The 16,967-nt window shown below is 36.2% G+C and overlaps 1 protein-coding gene across 2 annotated transcripts in view; it reads right to left on the reverse strand.

Annotated features, from left to right (window-relative positions):
- Positions 1 to 882: 882 nt before the first annotated feature.
- Positions 883 to 16,967, reverse strand: part of LOC132133392 (dedicator of cytokinesis protein 4-like) — a 73,038-nt gene continuing 56,953 nt past the window's right edge. For both annotated transcript variants that reach the window (XM_059546184.1, XM_059546185.1), the window contains 24 exons: positions 16,684 to 16,784; positions 16,355 to 16,413; positions 16,118 to 16,266; positions 15,646 to 15,731; positions 14,885 to 14,911; positions 14,687 to 14,782; positions 14,552 to 14,612; positions 14,267 to 14,360; positions 13,750 to 13,898; positions 13,316 to 13,402; positions 12,677 to 12,781; positions 12,004 to 12,145; positions 11,442 to 11,608; positions 11,241 to 11,327; positions 10,870 to 11,046; positions 9,327 to 9,410; positions 8,763 to 8,882; positions 8,143 to 8,270; positions 7,796 to 7,916; positions 6,856 to 6,937; positions 6,586 to 6,695; positions 1,752 to 1,827; positions 1,586 to 1,647; positions 883 to 1,507 (listed from right to left, as the gene is read on the reverse strand). In XM_059546184.1, the coding sequence (XP_059402167.1) occupies positions 1,103 to 1,507; positions 1,586 to 1,647; positions 1,752 to 1,827; positions 6,586 to 6,695; positions 6,856 to 6,937; positions 7,796 to 7,916; positions 8,143 to 8,270; positions 8,763 to 8,882; positions 9,327 to 9,410; positions 10,870 to 11,046; positions 11,241 to 11,327; positions 11,442 to 11,608; positions 12,004 to 12,145; positions 12,677 to 12,781; positions 13,316 to 13,402; positions 13,750 to 13,898; positions 14,267 to 14,360; positions 14,552 to 14,612; positions 14,687 to 14,782; positions 14,885 to 14,911; positions 15,646 to 15,731; positions 16,118 to 16,266; positions 16,355 to 16,413; positions 16,684 to 16,784 (2,775 nt within the window). In that variant the 3' untranslated portion in view covers positions 883 to 1,102. The remainder of the gene's footprint in view (positions 1,508 to 1,585; positions 1,648 to 1,751; positions 1,828 to 6,585; positions 6,696 to 6,855; positions 6,938 to 7,795; positions 7,917 to 8,142; positions 8,271 to 8,762; positions 8,883 to 9,326; positions 9,411 to 10,869; positions 11,047 to 11,240; positions 11,328 to 11,441; positions 11,609 to 12,003; positions 12,146 to 12,676; positions 12,782 to 13,315; positions 13,403 to 13,749; positions 13,899 to 14,266; positions 14,361 to 14,551; positions 14,613 to 14,686; positions 14,783 to 14,884; positions 14,912 to 15,645; positions 15,732 to 16,117; positions 16,267 to 16,354; positions 16,414 to 16,683; positions 16,785 to 16,967) is intronic.

The raw sequence follows: 16,967 nt of genomic DNA on the forward strand, positions 1-16,967 counted from the left end.
CGCAGGTCTAGCTGTACGCCTCGGTTTGTGTAAGACCAAAAAAAAAAACTGCAGTAGTGTGGAAAGAAAAGCTGTACAACACTGATTTTGTACTTCTATCAAAAATACCTGGCTAGCAATATGTCTTAGAGCACTCTAAATGGGATATGGACCTGCCAGATCTTCAGATTTTGCTGTAAATTACATGCCATTTCAAAGCGTACATAATCTCTTCATGGCTTTTCTAATACATTTTATTTCAAGCCGAAACTGCATATCAGAAGGAATGCTCAGTTCAACGGTGTAGAACAATTCTGAGCTGCATTTTAGACTGGGTCTAAAGAGCCCATCCATAAAATAGTCACTAAACCACCAAATATGCAGCTTTAAAATGAAATTAAGATGATCTACTTAATATCACTGAACAAAAAAAAGGAAAGCATTCATCATGGGAGCATTCCGTTTCACTTTCATTTTGATTTTAGAATACAAATTGCTAAATTAAAAATCAAAACGTATGGAGGACTGAGAATGACATATAATAATAAATCTTTTGTCAATATATTAAAAAAAAGTAATGAATAAATCATGAAATGTGTATGCCAATAAATACATAGTCCAAAGTCCAATGGATTTACTCATGTATTAACTTGATTTAATAAATTAAAATATTTAAATAGTTTTATAAATTAAATTGGCTATTTGATAAATAAAGACAAATATAAAATATGATATATGATATATATATATATATATATACATTTCTTTATATAATATATATAGATATATAATTAATAAATAAATCAATAAATAAATCATGAATGAATAAAATAAATAAATAAAATAATATTTAGCAAAAGTCTGATGTATTAATATTTCAATTAGACTTTCAAACTTTTTTTTTGCTTTGGACTTTAACATATTTATTGGCTTAAAAAAAATTATTGCCATACATTCTAATAAATGTTTTTAAAGATTTGAAAGATTAATTTATATGCCACTCCCTGTCCTCCACAAAAATGCACCTCCTTGCATTTGAAAACATTGCCAAATATGATACATAACCTACAGTTTTTCTACAAAAAATGCGATTTAGTCCAAGTTTCCGGTTACCGCTAATGCGCTACAGCTGAGAGACCTTCCTGGGTGTGGGCCGGTGACGGGGCTCTGAATTAATGCGCTGCACGCGGTTCAGCTGGGGTTTGCCGCTCAGGCTGGGGTTGTCAGTACTGGGCGGCACTGACAGACTGTGAGGCAGTGGCGTCGCTCGCCGGGGATTGTTCCGTTCGTAGACGCTGTAGGGCGGAGGAGTCTTGCTGCCCCGGCGAATGGGCATGTCTGCGGGGACGACGGGGGGTAGAGGAGAGTCGGGCAGCGGGAGGTCGATCCCACACGTTTCAGAGACACTGCAGCGGCTGAGGGACGAGATCCCGCTGCTGTAGCTGCCAGAGCGGGCAGGAGAGTGAGACGCCAGGCTCCCCATCGGCAAGCCATCCGTCGGAGAGGGCGTGAGGGGCGGGACCATTGACTGCAGAGCAAAACATAGGGCAAACTTCATTAAGGAACACCAACTATAACAGAGAGTGAATTACCATAAACTACTCACCTTCTGAGGGGAACGGGCAGCTGGCATGGGAGACAGTGACCTCACGTTCTTGCACAGAGATCCTACTCAACACACACACACAGAGGAACAAAAGGACGTGAAACTGAGCTGTACATAACTGATTCAAGTGTAGCGGCTGTTATCTGACAGCAGGAAGCTGCACTACCTGTCTCAGGTGTGGGGAGATTGGGTTCACAGCGTGGTAATGCTGAATCCACTGGCATTTGGAACGCAATCATTCTCTATAAAAGATATAAACGATGGAAGTCTCAGTGAATCTGTACATTAATATATGACAATGAACATTTATATAATTTTTACATTATATAATGTATGTATATATTATTAATATTTTCAGAATTTATTTCTGCTGCTGTAATCTGAGCAGGAAAAACAATAAATTTCATGCATTATATTTAATAATATTTATAAAAAACTATACATACCACGTATAACAAATTTGGGGTCAGCATCATTTTTTTAAAATAAAGAAATTACTATTATACAGTAATTATGTTAATATGGTGAAAATTCAGCTTCGCATCACAGGAATAAATCACATTTTAGAATATTTTCGTATATATATTTTAGTATATATATATATATATATACAGGGGCGAAAATCTCATCTAAATGTTGGGGGGGACAATAAACATAACATTTCTCACAAGCAAGTTTTGAAGGGCACACCAATAAAACAGGAAAAATTGTACTTAAGGATATGTGTAGAGAGAGGAAAGCCTTACTATTGCATGGAGAAAGAGACAATTTATAATGGAGACCTTTCCATTATCCTTCTTTTCAAAGTTTCTTTCTGGTTCAAAGAAAAAGCTGACTAAATTGACCAAAACATTCTTCAAAACAGTTTTTTTTGTTGTTGTTGCAATGTTTTTGAAGTTGTTTACACAATCAAGCCACCAAAATACAATGGAATTTGAACTTAACTTCAACTTATTTATTTATATAGCACATTTAATAGCAATGTTGTTGCTTCACAGTTATAATTAAAACATGCATATATAAAAACATTTGCCATGCCTAGCAAAATTAATGCATACGCACTCTTAGGCATACACCCTCACACAACTGTATAGTGAGATCAGTATAGACGTGAAAGAGAGGGGAAAAAACAAAAAATAATAATTTATTACGTCAGTGACTGATTTGGTCAAAAAGTGGATTCATTCAGTTAGGAAACACCTCCTCAGTGTGTTTCTCAAAGACGCAATTAGTGCTGTTACTGCTGTAGCTTAGTTTTCAACTTTTTTCGTTGGTGATATAGAGCTAAAACAGGCAATATGGTGCCTAAAATGCACTTAATATTAACTTCTTGTTTACTCAATTTTTATAAAAATCAATAGAATGGCGTAAAAATAAAGCTGAACTGCAACGTCTGTCCGAGGAAGACGACAAAAGGGCCAGACTGCGAGGTGGAGGGAGGAAGAAGGCCAGTGAAGAGCTGGAGGTGAGCGTGTGTGAGTGGATCCACAGCATGCGGGCAAAGCATCTCAGAGTCTCACGTAAAATGATCAGGGCCAAGGCAAAAGAAGTGTATTCAACAGTGAGTGATGGCAGGGATGAGGAGAGTTTTACTGCGAGCGCTGGCTGGCTGGACAAATTCCTGAGGCGCAACGACTTTTCAGTCAGAAGACGCACAACTGTGGCCCAGAAAGACGCCAAGCACTTCACTGAGAAACTGGTAAATTTTGTCACATATACAACGCGGATTATTAAGGCAAAGAAAATACAGCCGAAAAATATTATAGCCATGGACGAAACAGCGGTGTGGTTTGATATGGTGGGCTCTACAACGGTGGATGCAAGAGGTGCACGCAGTGTTCCACTGAAAACCACAGGCCATGAGAAGAGCCACTTAACTGTGGTGTTGGCTGCGAAAGCAGACGGGACCAAATTGAAACCTTACATTGTCTTCAAAGGGGGGATCAAGGAGGTGAAATTAATGTAGAATATCAGTGGGGTGGTGGTGGCCACGTCCAAAAATGGATGGATGAACGAGGAGCTGACTGCAGACTGGCTTCAGAGAGTGGTGGGAAAGCTCAACTTCGCCCCTCGTCTCCTAACCTGGGATTCATATCGCTGTCATATCAGCGCAGCGACCAAAGCTGAGCTCAAAAGGGGCTACAACATAACCACGGCTGTAATACCCGGTGGCGTTACAAAGTACATACAGGCCCCTGACGTCGTATGGAACCAACCATTCAAAGCCAGCCTGCACGAGTCCTATGACAACTGGATGGCAGGGGATGCGGACAAAGAGTACACAGCTGGAGGAAATATGAGGGCCCCAGCTCGTCGCTTGTTGGTTTCCTGGGTACTTCAAGCGTGGGAAAAGCTGGATACGGAGCGGCTGAAAAATTCCTTTAAGGTATGCTTGCGCGCGCACGTGTGTGTGTGTGTGTGTGTGTGTGCGAGGGAGAAAGAGGAGATAATATATTTCATTATCTTCGGGATGTTATCCTTAGGTATGTGGCCTGACAGTAGCTTCTGATGGAAGTGAGGATCACCTTATCCATTGTTTCAAAGAGGGAGAGCCGTGCGCATCTGGGCGAGAGCTGTTAGTGCAAGCAAGGCAGGCAGAGTTAGCGGAGGCTGGAGAGGGAGAAGTGGAGGAGAGCGACGTGGAGGAGGAATTCGCCAATGAACTTGTAATTGAGGATCGCGGGGATGATGATAGTGATGAATAGAGTCATTTTCTATCACATGATTGCAGTTGTTTTACAGGGTAGCCTTCATTCTTTCTTGTTGATATGTTTTGGGCAACAAGGTTATATGCTCGATGGATTTTAGCGGTAACTTATATTGTTCTGCCCATTACTGTCTCTAATGTATCTCTTAAATTGTGAGTGTAGTTGCATCTGCATTTTTATTCTTTAGCTTGGGTTAAACTAATTTTACTTTGTTGGATCAGCAGCTATGCTAATGATGTCTCTATTTTGTTTCTATGTTTTGCCACGGGATTTACATCCCGTGGTAACTAGGATTTACACAAGCTCCAGTCTGGATCCAGAACACCTGAGAAGAGATGATGCTGACCCTCAGAGGACCCCAGATGATGCTAACCTTGAATCAACAAACAGAACTAACAATTATTGCTACATGTGTGACTGCATCCTATAAATTACTATTAATTAATAATATTGATAGTTCATCATCTAGCTGACTACGTCTTGTATTATTATTATTATTATTATTTTTATTTTTCTAAAATCCTGTCAAACGTGCACAAACTACTAGCTACTACTAAATATTGTAGAAACATAATTTTCTGTAAAGTTGCTTTGTAACGATTTGTATTGTAAAAAGCGCTATACAAATAAACTTGAATTGAATTGAATTGAACTGTCACATCGTTTCGTTTTTTATGCTGCCAATAATCTAAGACATTTCTTACACTAAATGATTTGTTAAACACATTCGTTTAGGGGTAACTTGTATTGTTCTGCCCAATGCTGTCACATCGTTTTGTTTTTTATGTTTTTTTTTATGCTGCCAATAGCCAAAAGACATTTCTTACATTAAATGATTTGTTAAACACATTCAAATTAATTATAAATAAAACGTAATATAATGTGGTAACCTCCTACTGTCATGCTTGAACATCTCAACACTATATTAAAGGCCTGTCTCTTATAGACGCCTGTCTCAGATACAAGCCGGTGCAGTTCGGCGATTTGGGTAAATAGAAGCCCGGGCTATTATTTGAAGTTTTACGGTAATTTACGTCTCTATGATGATTGGTTGATATTCCAGAAGGGAGGCTAGCCTCTTCTATGATGTTACTTTTCTCAGCACTCCTCAGTGCTGAAAGTGAACACTCGATGCTGATTGGCTCCCCTGGCCTCCCCCTCCCCTTCTCTTTCACTTAGCGGTTGTAATTACATCAGCAGATTCGGCACATTCACGATAGAAAAGCGGATCTTTCATGTAATGGTATTACAACTGTGAAATTACAAACAAAAATATGTACATTCTGAGATATGAACTGAAATGAATGGTGAATTTTATTAACATTAAATCTTCCTAATTGTCACCTCAAAATTTGTGGGAAACTGTGCCTCCCCTGCCTCACCCGACGAGCCTCCACTGAAACCGACTAAATCATAGTGAACGCGGGAAAATCTAAATGCGCAGCCGCACTAGTCTAATCTAACGTACAATACTTCTATATGCGTACACTATGGGTGTGTAAGATGTTATTAAACAAGCTAGGTAAACGCCTGTATAAAACAAGGGTAAACGTTATAATCGCTAACAGTGCAGACTACATCGGTGACAAAAGTAAATTGGTACGCAATAATATTTTTGGCCACGATTTATTAAAGACTCGGCATCATCTATATTAAAGAGAAAATAATCACGTCGTCCGATGTTTAATGTGAATAAAGTAACCTTGACTTATATAGTTCCACAACTATGTGTGTGTGTGTGTGTGTGTGTGTCGGTGGTGGTGAGGTAAAAGGGGAGCAGGCAGTGGACCAAAGCAATGTGAGGCAAAGCAGGGGGAACTCGAGATGTTTAAAACTTTTTTTTGTTGTTGCTCCGTTTGCATATGTATTGTTTTACTACTTACACAATTAGTTTAACTATTTATCATTATATTATTTACAATACACATATTTCAATTATATTTTTGGGGGGGGGGGCCCTCAGATGGGGGGGGGGGGGGGGGGTTCGGGACCCCCCCGACCCCCCCGCGATTTCCGCCTATGTATATACATATATATATACAATGTCTCTTTGCAATATACAGTATTAGTTATTGCTAGGTGGTTATTAAGGTGTTCTGGGTGGTTACTTTTTTTTTTTTAACTTTAAATAATATTATGATCTCTAAATGTGTCTTGGTTCCCTCTTTCAATGTAAGTTTATGAGAATTTGAAATGTCATAATTAATTCTTGGTGGATAAAAATGAAGCCCCACCATACATTATTTCCCACTGACTGACATCTAACTGTTCAACGGTGGCGGTGGCTCTGACCTGTGTGGGGTCCAGCGGGCTGGAGAAAATGCCGCTGCAGAGTCTGTCCCGCGGAGAGAGGCAGGTGTTCTCTCTGGAGTGTTTGTGCTTGTCAGACGGCAGTGGAGAAGCTAATGAAGAGGAATAAAGACACAGAGCGAGAGTTGAAAAGATACGAAATAACACGAAATAAAGCAATGCTGCAAAATGATGCCAGTTACGTTGCAGGGTGTTATAAGTACTGCTTGCTTTCAAGTGCCAGATTGCTTATGGTTTAATGAATGCACTCACCTCTATTGCTGGAGGGCGCAGAGCTGTTCACATTGTGTGAGCCAGAGTGATTTGAGCTGAGACTTGAGGTAGACGGACTGGGCTAGAAAAAGACAACAGATATGTATTGTGATTTTTTATTTTTTCTATTTTTTTTTGTTCTTTCATGGAGTAAAAAAATCTAAGATAAAAAAAAAATGGCCCAAGAAATATAAATTATCATAATATAAATAACAAATGTTAACAAAAAGGATATTATGTTATTATATATAATTGTATAATATTTTATATATTTTTATATATATATGTAAAAAATTATAAAATAATTTAAAATAGCTGGGTACCAGTAATTTTTTGGTCTGCTAATTTATTCCAAAATATATTCAAAATGAAATAATTTAATACATGACATGGTGAGACTACTCAAAAACAAATATATTTATGCACTCATTAATAATTCATTATTTTTGTAAAAGAAAAACAAAAAAATATATATTATATACACATTATAAATATTAATGTATATACACACACACACACACACACACACACACATATATATATATATACATACACATACACGTTTTAAAACTTTTTGGAAAAAAAATTATAATGTGAACACTCAAGAAAAGAAGGATAAGTTTAAACTGTATATAAATTATCATTAAAAAATAACATGTTATTTATAATCATGTAAAATATAAAAACTAAATTCTAATTAATTTATTATAATTGTATTAAAATAATTATATACATATATAAAAAAATGGTGGATGTCACCAATAATATTATTTGCACTTTGTTGCAACATCACAGTGTCAATTGACAGCATTGAACAGACAAATTCATCATAATTAACTAATAAATTTAAGTGAATTGTTGTATTAATCTTAAGGTTAGTTTCATTACCTTTTAGTAACTTATAGTTCCCTAATACAAAGAGCATCTTTGAATTTCTCACTTGCATGTTGAAGACCTCATCTGAGCTCTCTGATTGGCCGGTGATGTTGCTCACTTCATTTGAGGCCTGTGATGACAGCGAGGATGAGGAATATCTGTTGACAGCCGGATAGCTGAGAGGACTGAAAGAAAAACAGAGGATAAATTTAGCAAACGTGTGGGTGCATTTAAGCTGCCAATCTGTCAAACCTAAGCAGTCCTAAACAGCATCTACATGGCCGAGATTTCAATCAAGTTCAACTTCTCAAAACCTTTTTATCTCTGACCTTAAAGCATTTCAGCTTATATTTCAAAAATGCACAGAAATTATTATTATTTTTCTTAACATGGCGTTAAGATGACACAAACCTGCGTCTCGCCACGATTCGGCCTCCCTCTGGGCTGATGGCATTAGGTACAGGGGTCCTGCATGTGCGCGGGCTGCCATTCGCAAAATGCAGGGGACTAACTCGCACATAGGCGGGAAACTCTTGTGGCTAAACAAAAACATACCTGCTGTTACCTAACTGTGGTTCATCAAATTGTTTGTTAAAATGAACAGTTTTTTAAAGGTAATATATAATTTCAGTAGTGACACTTAACAAATATAACTTATCAAACAGGTTTCTCAAACATTCATCTACTATTAGTGAAAAAACGTATAGCCCCGCCTCAAACTCTCGCCACTGATTGGGCCACTGTTGCTATGGCAGAATGGTCCGGATTTCTGATTGGCTGTCAGTGTTTTTATCATCAGCTGGAAAAAATTGTTCTTAAAGTGATTCCAAAGTTATTCCTATGTGCCATTATCATTATAGTTGTGTGGTGTGTGGACTAATTAAAACTTTATAGTTATTGTAATCGCCCTTGGTGTGACGGGCACTTACAGTTACATATCAAGTTGGCATATGCATTTTAACATCATAAAAATGTACACAATTCCACTTAAAGAGCTGCGAATATCTATATATGTGTAAAAGTACACATACTTGAATCCCCAGACTGGAGCGCATTACATGAAACTGGTCGACAAGCTTTTTATGTAACGGCCTCATATCCTGTGGGACGAACTTCTCGTGCACCGCTAAACCAAATTCCAGAATATGAGCCTGCAAAAAGTCAGAGAATTGTTTTTATAATTCTTAGAACAAACTAAATGTTTATTTAAACAATAGAAAAAAATTATTATGTTAAAAAAGTATATTCTGTGTGAATGTTGGCTTCATATAGTTGTTTTTTTTACTTATATAATAATAAAATAAATTACATTTATTATCTTTAAAAGTATTAGGTTTTGCAACCATCAAGCAAAAAGTGATATAATTTTCTTATTTATTTTGTAAGTTTTTAAATATATATTTTCTAAAGTAAAACTTATTTTTAACAAACGTAATGAATTGTTAATACATAAATATAATTATATTTTAGAGACTCTTCATCAGATGTACTAAAGCCATTATATGAATAGAATTTTGAATATATTTTTTCATAAATGAAGAGACAAAAAAATATGAGTGTCACATCACTGACTCAAATAATAATTGTTTATGTACCTGTTCAAACATCAGTTCCCTAAGACGAGTAATTTTCTCTCCATCCTCTGGATGATTTGCAATGTAATCTTTCGCAAAGAATGCCTGCATGAGAAAGTACATAATGAGACATATCAATCATTTGTATTCAGGCTTATTTCGAAGAAAATAAGAGTTAATAAATAAACTCGCACTGTGTGAAATTCAGCGCACCTCTCACAGCCATTTTTAACGCTGTAAACTAAACTCCTACTCATTTCTTAGAAACTATGATGCAACATCATTAAAACGCTGGGGGAACATTTCCACTACTCTCGTATGTAATTGACAATATGATCCAGCTTTCATTGCTTGGTGATTATACCTGGAGCCCTGCGCTCTATGGTAAACTCATCTTCTGTGCAGTGAGGTGCATGCTGGGATTCAGGAGGACCCCTGCAGTTAGCTCTTCCCTTTTAATAGAGTTATCTGAAGCTCACAGAAGACCAGTGCTCAACATGTTGTTGCTTGGCAACTGTCAGAGATACACATAGCAAACGGTCCTATGAAGTGTGAGGAAGTGGGCTAGTCATTAAACATCCAGCGAATGCTCTTTTGAGGGTTTCGCTGAAAACAACAGCTAGAAGTCTTTCATCTTGCTAAAAGGAAGAAGGTGAAACTGGAGTCAGTGCGCTCAGACCATAAAGGCTATTAGACATCAACAGAGTCAAAACTTTTTTGAATAAGATTGGAGATTTTGACTGCCTAATTTCATACAATTAAAATTTTTTTTTTTTTTTATAAATGACAGTAAAACTCAGAAGGTGTATATGAAATTGATATACGTCAATGTAGAAGCTATTTTCTCATATGTTTAACTTTGTGTAATAATAAATATAACATTTTAATTTGCATTTGTATTCAATTAATATTGAGGAGTAAATAACAACAGCATCGCCACTAATTTTAAATAGTAGCGCCTAAAATATGAACAAAAATTATAATCAATTATAATTATAATTTTTCAATCACAGATTCCCTACATTTTACACAAGTTATAGTCATTTTTTTGAACTGTTGCCATCTGGTCGACGCTACAGAGCACTGAGCACCAGAATGGCCAGACACAGGAACAGTTTCTTCCCTCAGGCAATCCTTGAACAATTGATAATAACTGTGGAACACACAACACTATTTATATTTATATATACATACACTTATTTATCTAACACACATACTTGATGAGAATTATTTATTTTAGTGGAAATTAAAATCAGATTCCCTACATTTTACATTAGTGATTTTTCCACTATTACACAATAATACTTACAATATTTATAAAATAATATCATTATTTAGTTAATAGTTCAATAATATGTTTTCTTCAATAGAGTAGCATTGCTGTAGTTGAACTTCTGTATGTTGACGCTACAAACAGCTTTAATATAAAAGCCTCAAGTCATTCATTTTTTGTAGAACTCTACACTTTTGATCAAAGCTTTAAGGCAGTGACATAACGAGAACCACAAAGTCCACCTCTAATCTACCAGAAGCAGATTGACCCTGCTCTCCATCAGTCCCGTACCTCCTGGTATCGAGCCAGTCCTCCATTGACAGCGGCGTCGATGACTCCATTCAGGCACATGGTGAGAGGGTTGATGTTCAGCATCTGCCTCATCTGACACTGAGCGATCAGCGTCCTCAACTGCAGCGTCTTATTTTCAATCACCTCGCTGGCGTTCTCCAGGGGACTCATCTCCACCTGCATTGAAAGCACGCTGAAGTTATGATGTCTCTGTTTATGATTATATGATTGTTTTGATGGTGGACTGCTGTTACTACTTTTAATTTCATGACAGTGGCGAAGTGCTTGGAAACACCTCAGCTTGTACGTGAAAGACAGTTTTCATGATTTATCAAAGGCTGCAGTCTACATGGTTACTGGTTATGACTCACCAGTTCCCTTTTCTCAACCTCAAACCAGCGAGAGATTCCAGGTAAACTCTGAGCGAGGGTCAGTGTTGTCCGCTCAACCCACAGGCTCTACAATACAACATGAACATCACAAAATGCAATCATTTCAGCATCTTGGTGCCCAAGACATTTTTAGCAACATAAAATGAAAACACCCACACAGAGAGAGTCAGTCTACAACACCTTAAACTCATTCTCTTTGTCTTTGGTGCCCTTGTGAAAAGGCCTGTCGTAGCGAAACCTCCAAATATGGTTGACTTTGTAGAAGCTCTTGATGTTGTTAGGCACTCCGTCTCTCTGCAGGACGTCCTGGTTTTCAGGGACAGGACAAACGGCATAGATCTGTAGATCTGAATCATGAACAGTTAAGGGACGTACAAAGCACATTCAGTCAATTCACAACAATAAACACAAAGATAATCTCGTTTTCTCATTTGTCTCAAATAAATCTCATAGTTATCTCATTTGCTTTTCTTTTTTTATTTGATTAACTGTTAAAAGAGCAATAAAACCTTCGTCTGAGAGAAGTCCGAGCTACTCATGAACTTATGCCACAGATACATTTAACTATCAGCCCATTGGTCACAGAGCAGATGATCTGACGGTCTCCAGAAATGAAATACACGATTTATTCAAAACAATTTTGATGTGACTTTTTGATTTGGGACTTTCATAATGAACAAAAGAAAAATGAAAATGTAAAAAAAGAACAAATAAAATCCTCAAACAATGTGTTAAAGGATACACTGCGAGTCTGCTTGGTGGATGGTCTGGTCGGGGAGGTTGGCGTGCTGCATTGCGATGGCGTGAGGAAACTCGCTGAGCATCCGCTGCTGAAAGGCCTCCAGACGCTCGTAATCGTTCCCTCGACACACAAACTCTTTATTCTGACCGCCGGCAGCAACACACACAGACAGAAGTAATGAGGAAGGTAGAAGACACTGGACACAGTAATGACTGTTTGAGGGACTAAATGAGAATAGAGTAAATCTTTCATAAATCCAAATTCATTCTCATTTTCCCCTCCTTTCCCGTCACAATCACCCATCCATTGTATTATGGTGTGAAAATGAAGAATAGCAACTGAATAAAACCCAAATAGCTCAATAAAAAGCAAATGTTGCAGAAATGTTCCAAATTATAGATGGTTCTGGAAGGAGCGTGCCCCCTAGAGGACAAGCTGTTGAATTACAGGATAACATTTAGACTGAATAAGTTACATGCCACGGTTAACCCAAATTTGAAAACTGTAAATACAAAAACAATGGATGAATAAGACGGAGATATCGGTAAAATATTTACATAATGTAATCAGCTTTTATTATATAATATTATATATTAATCATGTTTTATTATAAATAATATGTATACAAACATATATGAATATAATATGAATATTCTTGAAGAATTGTATATACCCTTAAAAAGAAGGGGAACTTCTTTCCGTAGAAGCCGACTCTGAAGAACTCCGGCTCGAGCCGCTGCTGGTTCATTATCTTGTCGTAGAAAGAGGCTTCCATCATCTATCAAACAAGCAAATAAAACCCACCACTGAGCACAATATAACACAAACAGCTGTTATTATGACAAATTGCTGACACAATCTGTGAAGCAACCGACTCTGTAAAAAATAAACAATTATAATTGGGGAGATCCAGTTTAACAGTTAAAGCCGAACGTCTCATTAGGAAAATAATTGGCTATAAGTGTAATGAACATAATAACAACTCAATTCAGTTCAAATAAGAGCTTTATTTATAGCCACTGGGTGTTTAAACTGTAAAATTCGTAGAAAAAGTGCGCAAAAATTGTAAGAGTAAATAAACACTGTAAAAAAAAACAAAAAAACCCAAACAAATATATATATATTTTAATTTATTCACATATATATATATATATATATATATATATATATATATATATATAGAAAGAGAGAGAGAGAGAGATTTTGTGTGTGTGTGTGTGTGTGTGTGTGTATTTAATAAATTAATACCAAAAATAAAAATTAAAATATACATGCCCACATACTGCATGGTCCATAAAGAGGAAATACTTACCCTCATTTTGCTGAGGTTCCTGTAGTCATAATACGCTTCGTACTGATTGGCCAGCTCTCGACACAGTATGATGCAGTTTTCCCAGCACTAGAATGAACAGTTCAGTTTTTAAAGACTAAAATAACAGTAATATTTTTTCACACATAAAAGCCTATTTTTAACTACAAACAAGTACTCCTTCTCTAATCAAAACAGTTGAGGTATTGCAGCAATAGGTTACAGCCAAAAGATGGCAGTATGTAGGAAGAAAACAGCATCTGGTATGTTGTCCATGTTCACACTGTGTCACCGATGATCACAATAGCTGGAAATCAGCCACTTGGGATGGAACACGAAAGGTTTTCCTCCAGTCATGTTCCCACTGCAAATCTCTGTCAGTCTGACTGGCTTTTAAAATGAGATAAAATGCATCCTAAAACACAAGATGGACTCACTTTCCCTCTATCGTAATTGTGTACGATGGTGAGATGGAGGCATTCCTTCCTCTGCCATTCGCTCTGCATGGGGTACGTGAGGAACTCTCGGAGAGGCCTTTCGGTCCACTCCAAAAGCTCATCGTACAGCAGGAGGGTGTACGACGCCTCTGCAACACAGACGCAAACATCAAAAAAAGTTTCGTTAGAATCTAATCGTTTATAATAGAAAATAATAATATAATTCGAAAATATTTATTTTTATTGTTAAATCCTATTATTTAAAAATAATAAATTATAAGTTAACATTTCAAATTGATATTTAAATTATATTAATATTAATATATACAAATAATTATTAAAATGAACATTAAAAAACAATTAAAATATATATTTATTATACAAAAAAATTAATTGGTGCGGAAATTACTTGCCACATATTTTGATAAGAAGTAGGCTACAGTACAAAATTAACAATCAAGTATACTGCCAAATGAAGATGATACAGGTCAACACAAATATTTTGCGGCCTTATTACCAGTGTAATTTTGTGCCTTCAGGTGCAGCTCATAGAGCTTGTGAATATAACGGATGTACATCTCTTCTTTATTCAACTCAGTTTTGTAGAAGTTCTGAAATGAACAGGACAATGTGAGCAGATGATGGGGTTTTTTTCCTATAGTTTGCCTTAATGAACAAAATGAACAAATAATAATAATAATAAAAGGTTAAATGAGTCATATTTTTCAGTCTTAAAATACGTTCCCTGATCTACATGAAATAAATTACACAATTCACAATGTCAGTGATATCCAAATCTAACCAGAAGGTTGACTGTACATCCCATTGTTTTCCCATCAACCTCGCCGATCTTCATGCAGTCCCTGTGAGGAAAAGGTGAAGAACATGAAGAACACTGTACACAGTCTGTGTATGGATGTGAGTGTGTCTGCGTGACCTGTAATCTAGCAATCGTTCCATCAGCCGTGTGACGGTAGCGATGTGGGAAACGCCACTTTCTCTCCAGGTCTCTCTCTCAATCTTCTTCAGGAGACTAAATCACAGGCATTTTCGGATTTATTACAGGAAATGATTAAAACAGCAATAAATACATAGTCAAATCGAAGTCCTTTACAGTACTTAATGAGGGTCTTACCTCGGATATGGACCAAACAGTGGAATTCTGGTGCAGAAAAATAGAAAAACATTTTTAAATGTTGTTATTATTTAAAAAAAACATAATTCTTATTTTGAAGTATTTAGTTTATTTAGTTTGTAAAATGTAATTTTTTATTCATACACTATTACTAAAAATTTTTGGGTTGTAGGTTTTTTTTTTTAATGCTTTTGAAAAAATTCGTCATTCACACCAATGCTGCATTTATTTTACAAAATATTATTTCCAACTTAAAATAACAGTTTTCTATTTTTATATATTTTTAAATGCAGTTAAGTCCCGTGAAGCTGTGTTTTCAGTGTCACATGATCCTCCAGAAATCATTTTAATATGTTGATTTGCTTAAGATTTGCTTAAGAAACATTTCTTATTATTATCAGTGTTGAAAACAGCTGTGCTGCTTAATATTTTTGTGGAAACCATGATAATTTTTTTTCAGGATTCTTTGATTTATAGAAAGCAAATGTTATGTTGATTTAAAGAAAACAACAGCATTTATTTGAAATCTTTTGTAACATTAAATATCTTTACTGTCACTTTTTATCAATTGAGTCCTTGCGGACTAAAAGTATTAAGTTCTTTCATGAAAAATACTGGCCTCAAACTTCTGAACAATAGCACATTATATGAGTATTTTATATTCATATTTCATTTATAGTACATGCAGTCATACAATTTGAAGCACACATTTCTCACTGCAGCTACAAAAAAATATGATTTAGGATAGAATTAGGACTCACATGTTGTTAAAAAGCTCTCTATATGTCTCATCTCCTTTTCCCTCTGACATCAGGCCATCCAGTTTGTCTATTAGTTTGGCCTCCACCTTTAAAAGAAAATGTAAAAAATAAAATAAAAAAAATACTCAAAATGTCAGTTTTCATTCATACAGCATGTTTTTAAATCCTCTTATGATGTTGGGCAAGGTTTCCTGCACCAAAAAAATCATCATATTACATTAATAATTTAAAAAATAAATAATATATCCGTTGTAGTTCTGCATGAGTAAATTTGCATGAGTAGCTCACAACCCTGCTGACAATCTTGTTTAAATGATGATTCCATTCCAAAGCGACATGATCTTGGTAAACGAGCTCAATTTCCTCTCATCCACATCGTTTTACTCTGATGCCCGCACATAATTTACAATGACATGAACATCATGCTGCTCTTGCATGTTGAAACATCTATATGTCACTGTGATTTCAGCACCTGTTTGAAGTTGCCGCTGCGTTGCTGTTCGCAGTCCATCATATCGTGGAAAATGGGGATGAGGACGTTCCGCAGGTCCATCTGTGGCACCAGAGTCACCTCCATGAACGGACCAATCAGGGTAGGAATGAGATTTAACTTATAGTCACCTGGGAGACAACACCATACATTGCTTTTATATGCAGTGGTCATGTGTCTCCATAAGTGCTCAATGCAGATTTGCGAAAGTGAATGTACCCAAATGTTGCCACATGCTGAAAATCTCACAGCCAATCATCACTCTCATGTCACCGTACCTTTAAAAATACAAAAAAAATAGTCATATAAAATCTATGGCTATAGAAAAGGATATTGTGGTAATATAGCAATGGTTTTCTCATGGTGCAATTTGCATAATGATCACAGTGTAAAACTACAAGTATCCAATATACAATAAATCGCTAAACCTGCTGCTACTAATAGTGTCTCATTACACAGAATGTGTTATTTTACATCATGAAATCTTTCAATCTCACTCCCGGTAGGATTCTGATCATATAAAGGAAAAGAACAGGAAGGGGTCTCACTTCTCCAATATTTTTTTCCTCTTGGAGGGCGGGAACATTTCCAGTTGGAGGCAGGGCTGGTTGATGAATATTATACAGAGATAAAAATAGGACTCCCATACCTACAGATAAAAAGAGAGCCAATTAACACGTTTCACATGCTCCCAGGATGCTCTAAGAGACACAGAAAAAAAATACATTTCTCCTATGCAGTCATTTTTATTTATATTTATTTATTTTTCTTATGCTGTTATGTTATGTTGTTATATGTTATGTGTTATATGTTTGTAATGAATTAAAGCTTT

This window comes from Carassius carassius, chromosome 50, assembly GCF_963082965.1.
Source record: "Carassius carassius chromosome 50, fCarCar2.1, whole genome shotgun sequence".
Lineage (NCBI taxonomy): Eukaryota > Metazoa > Chordata > Actinopteri > Cypriniformes > Cyprinidae > Carassius > Carassius carassius.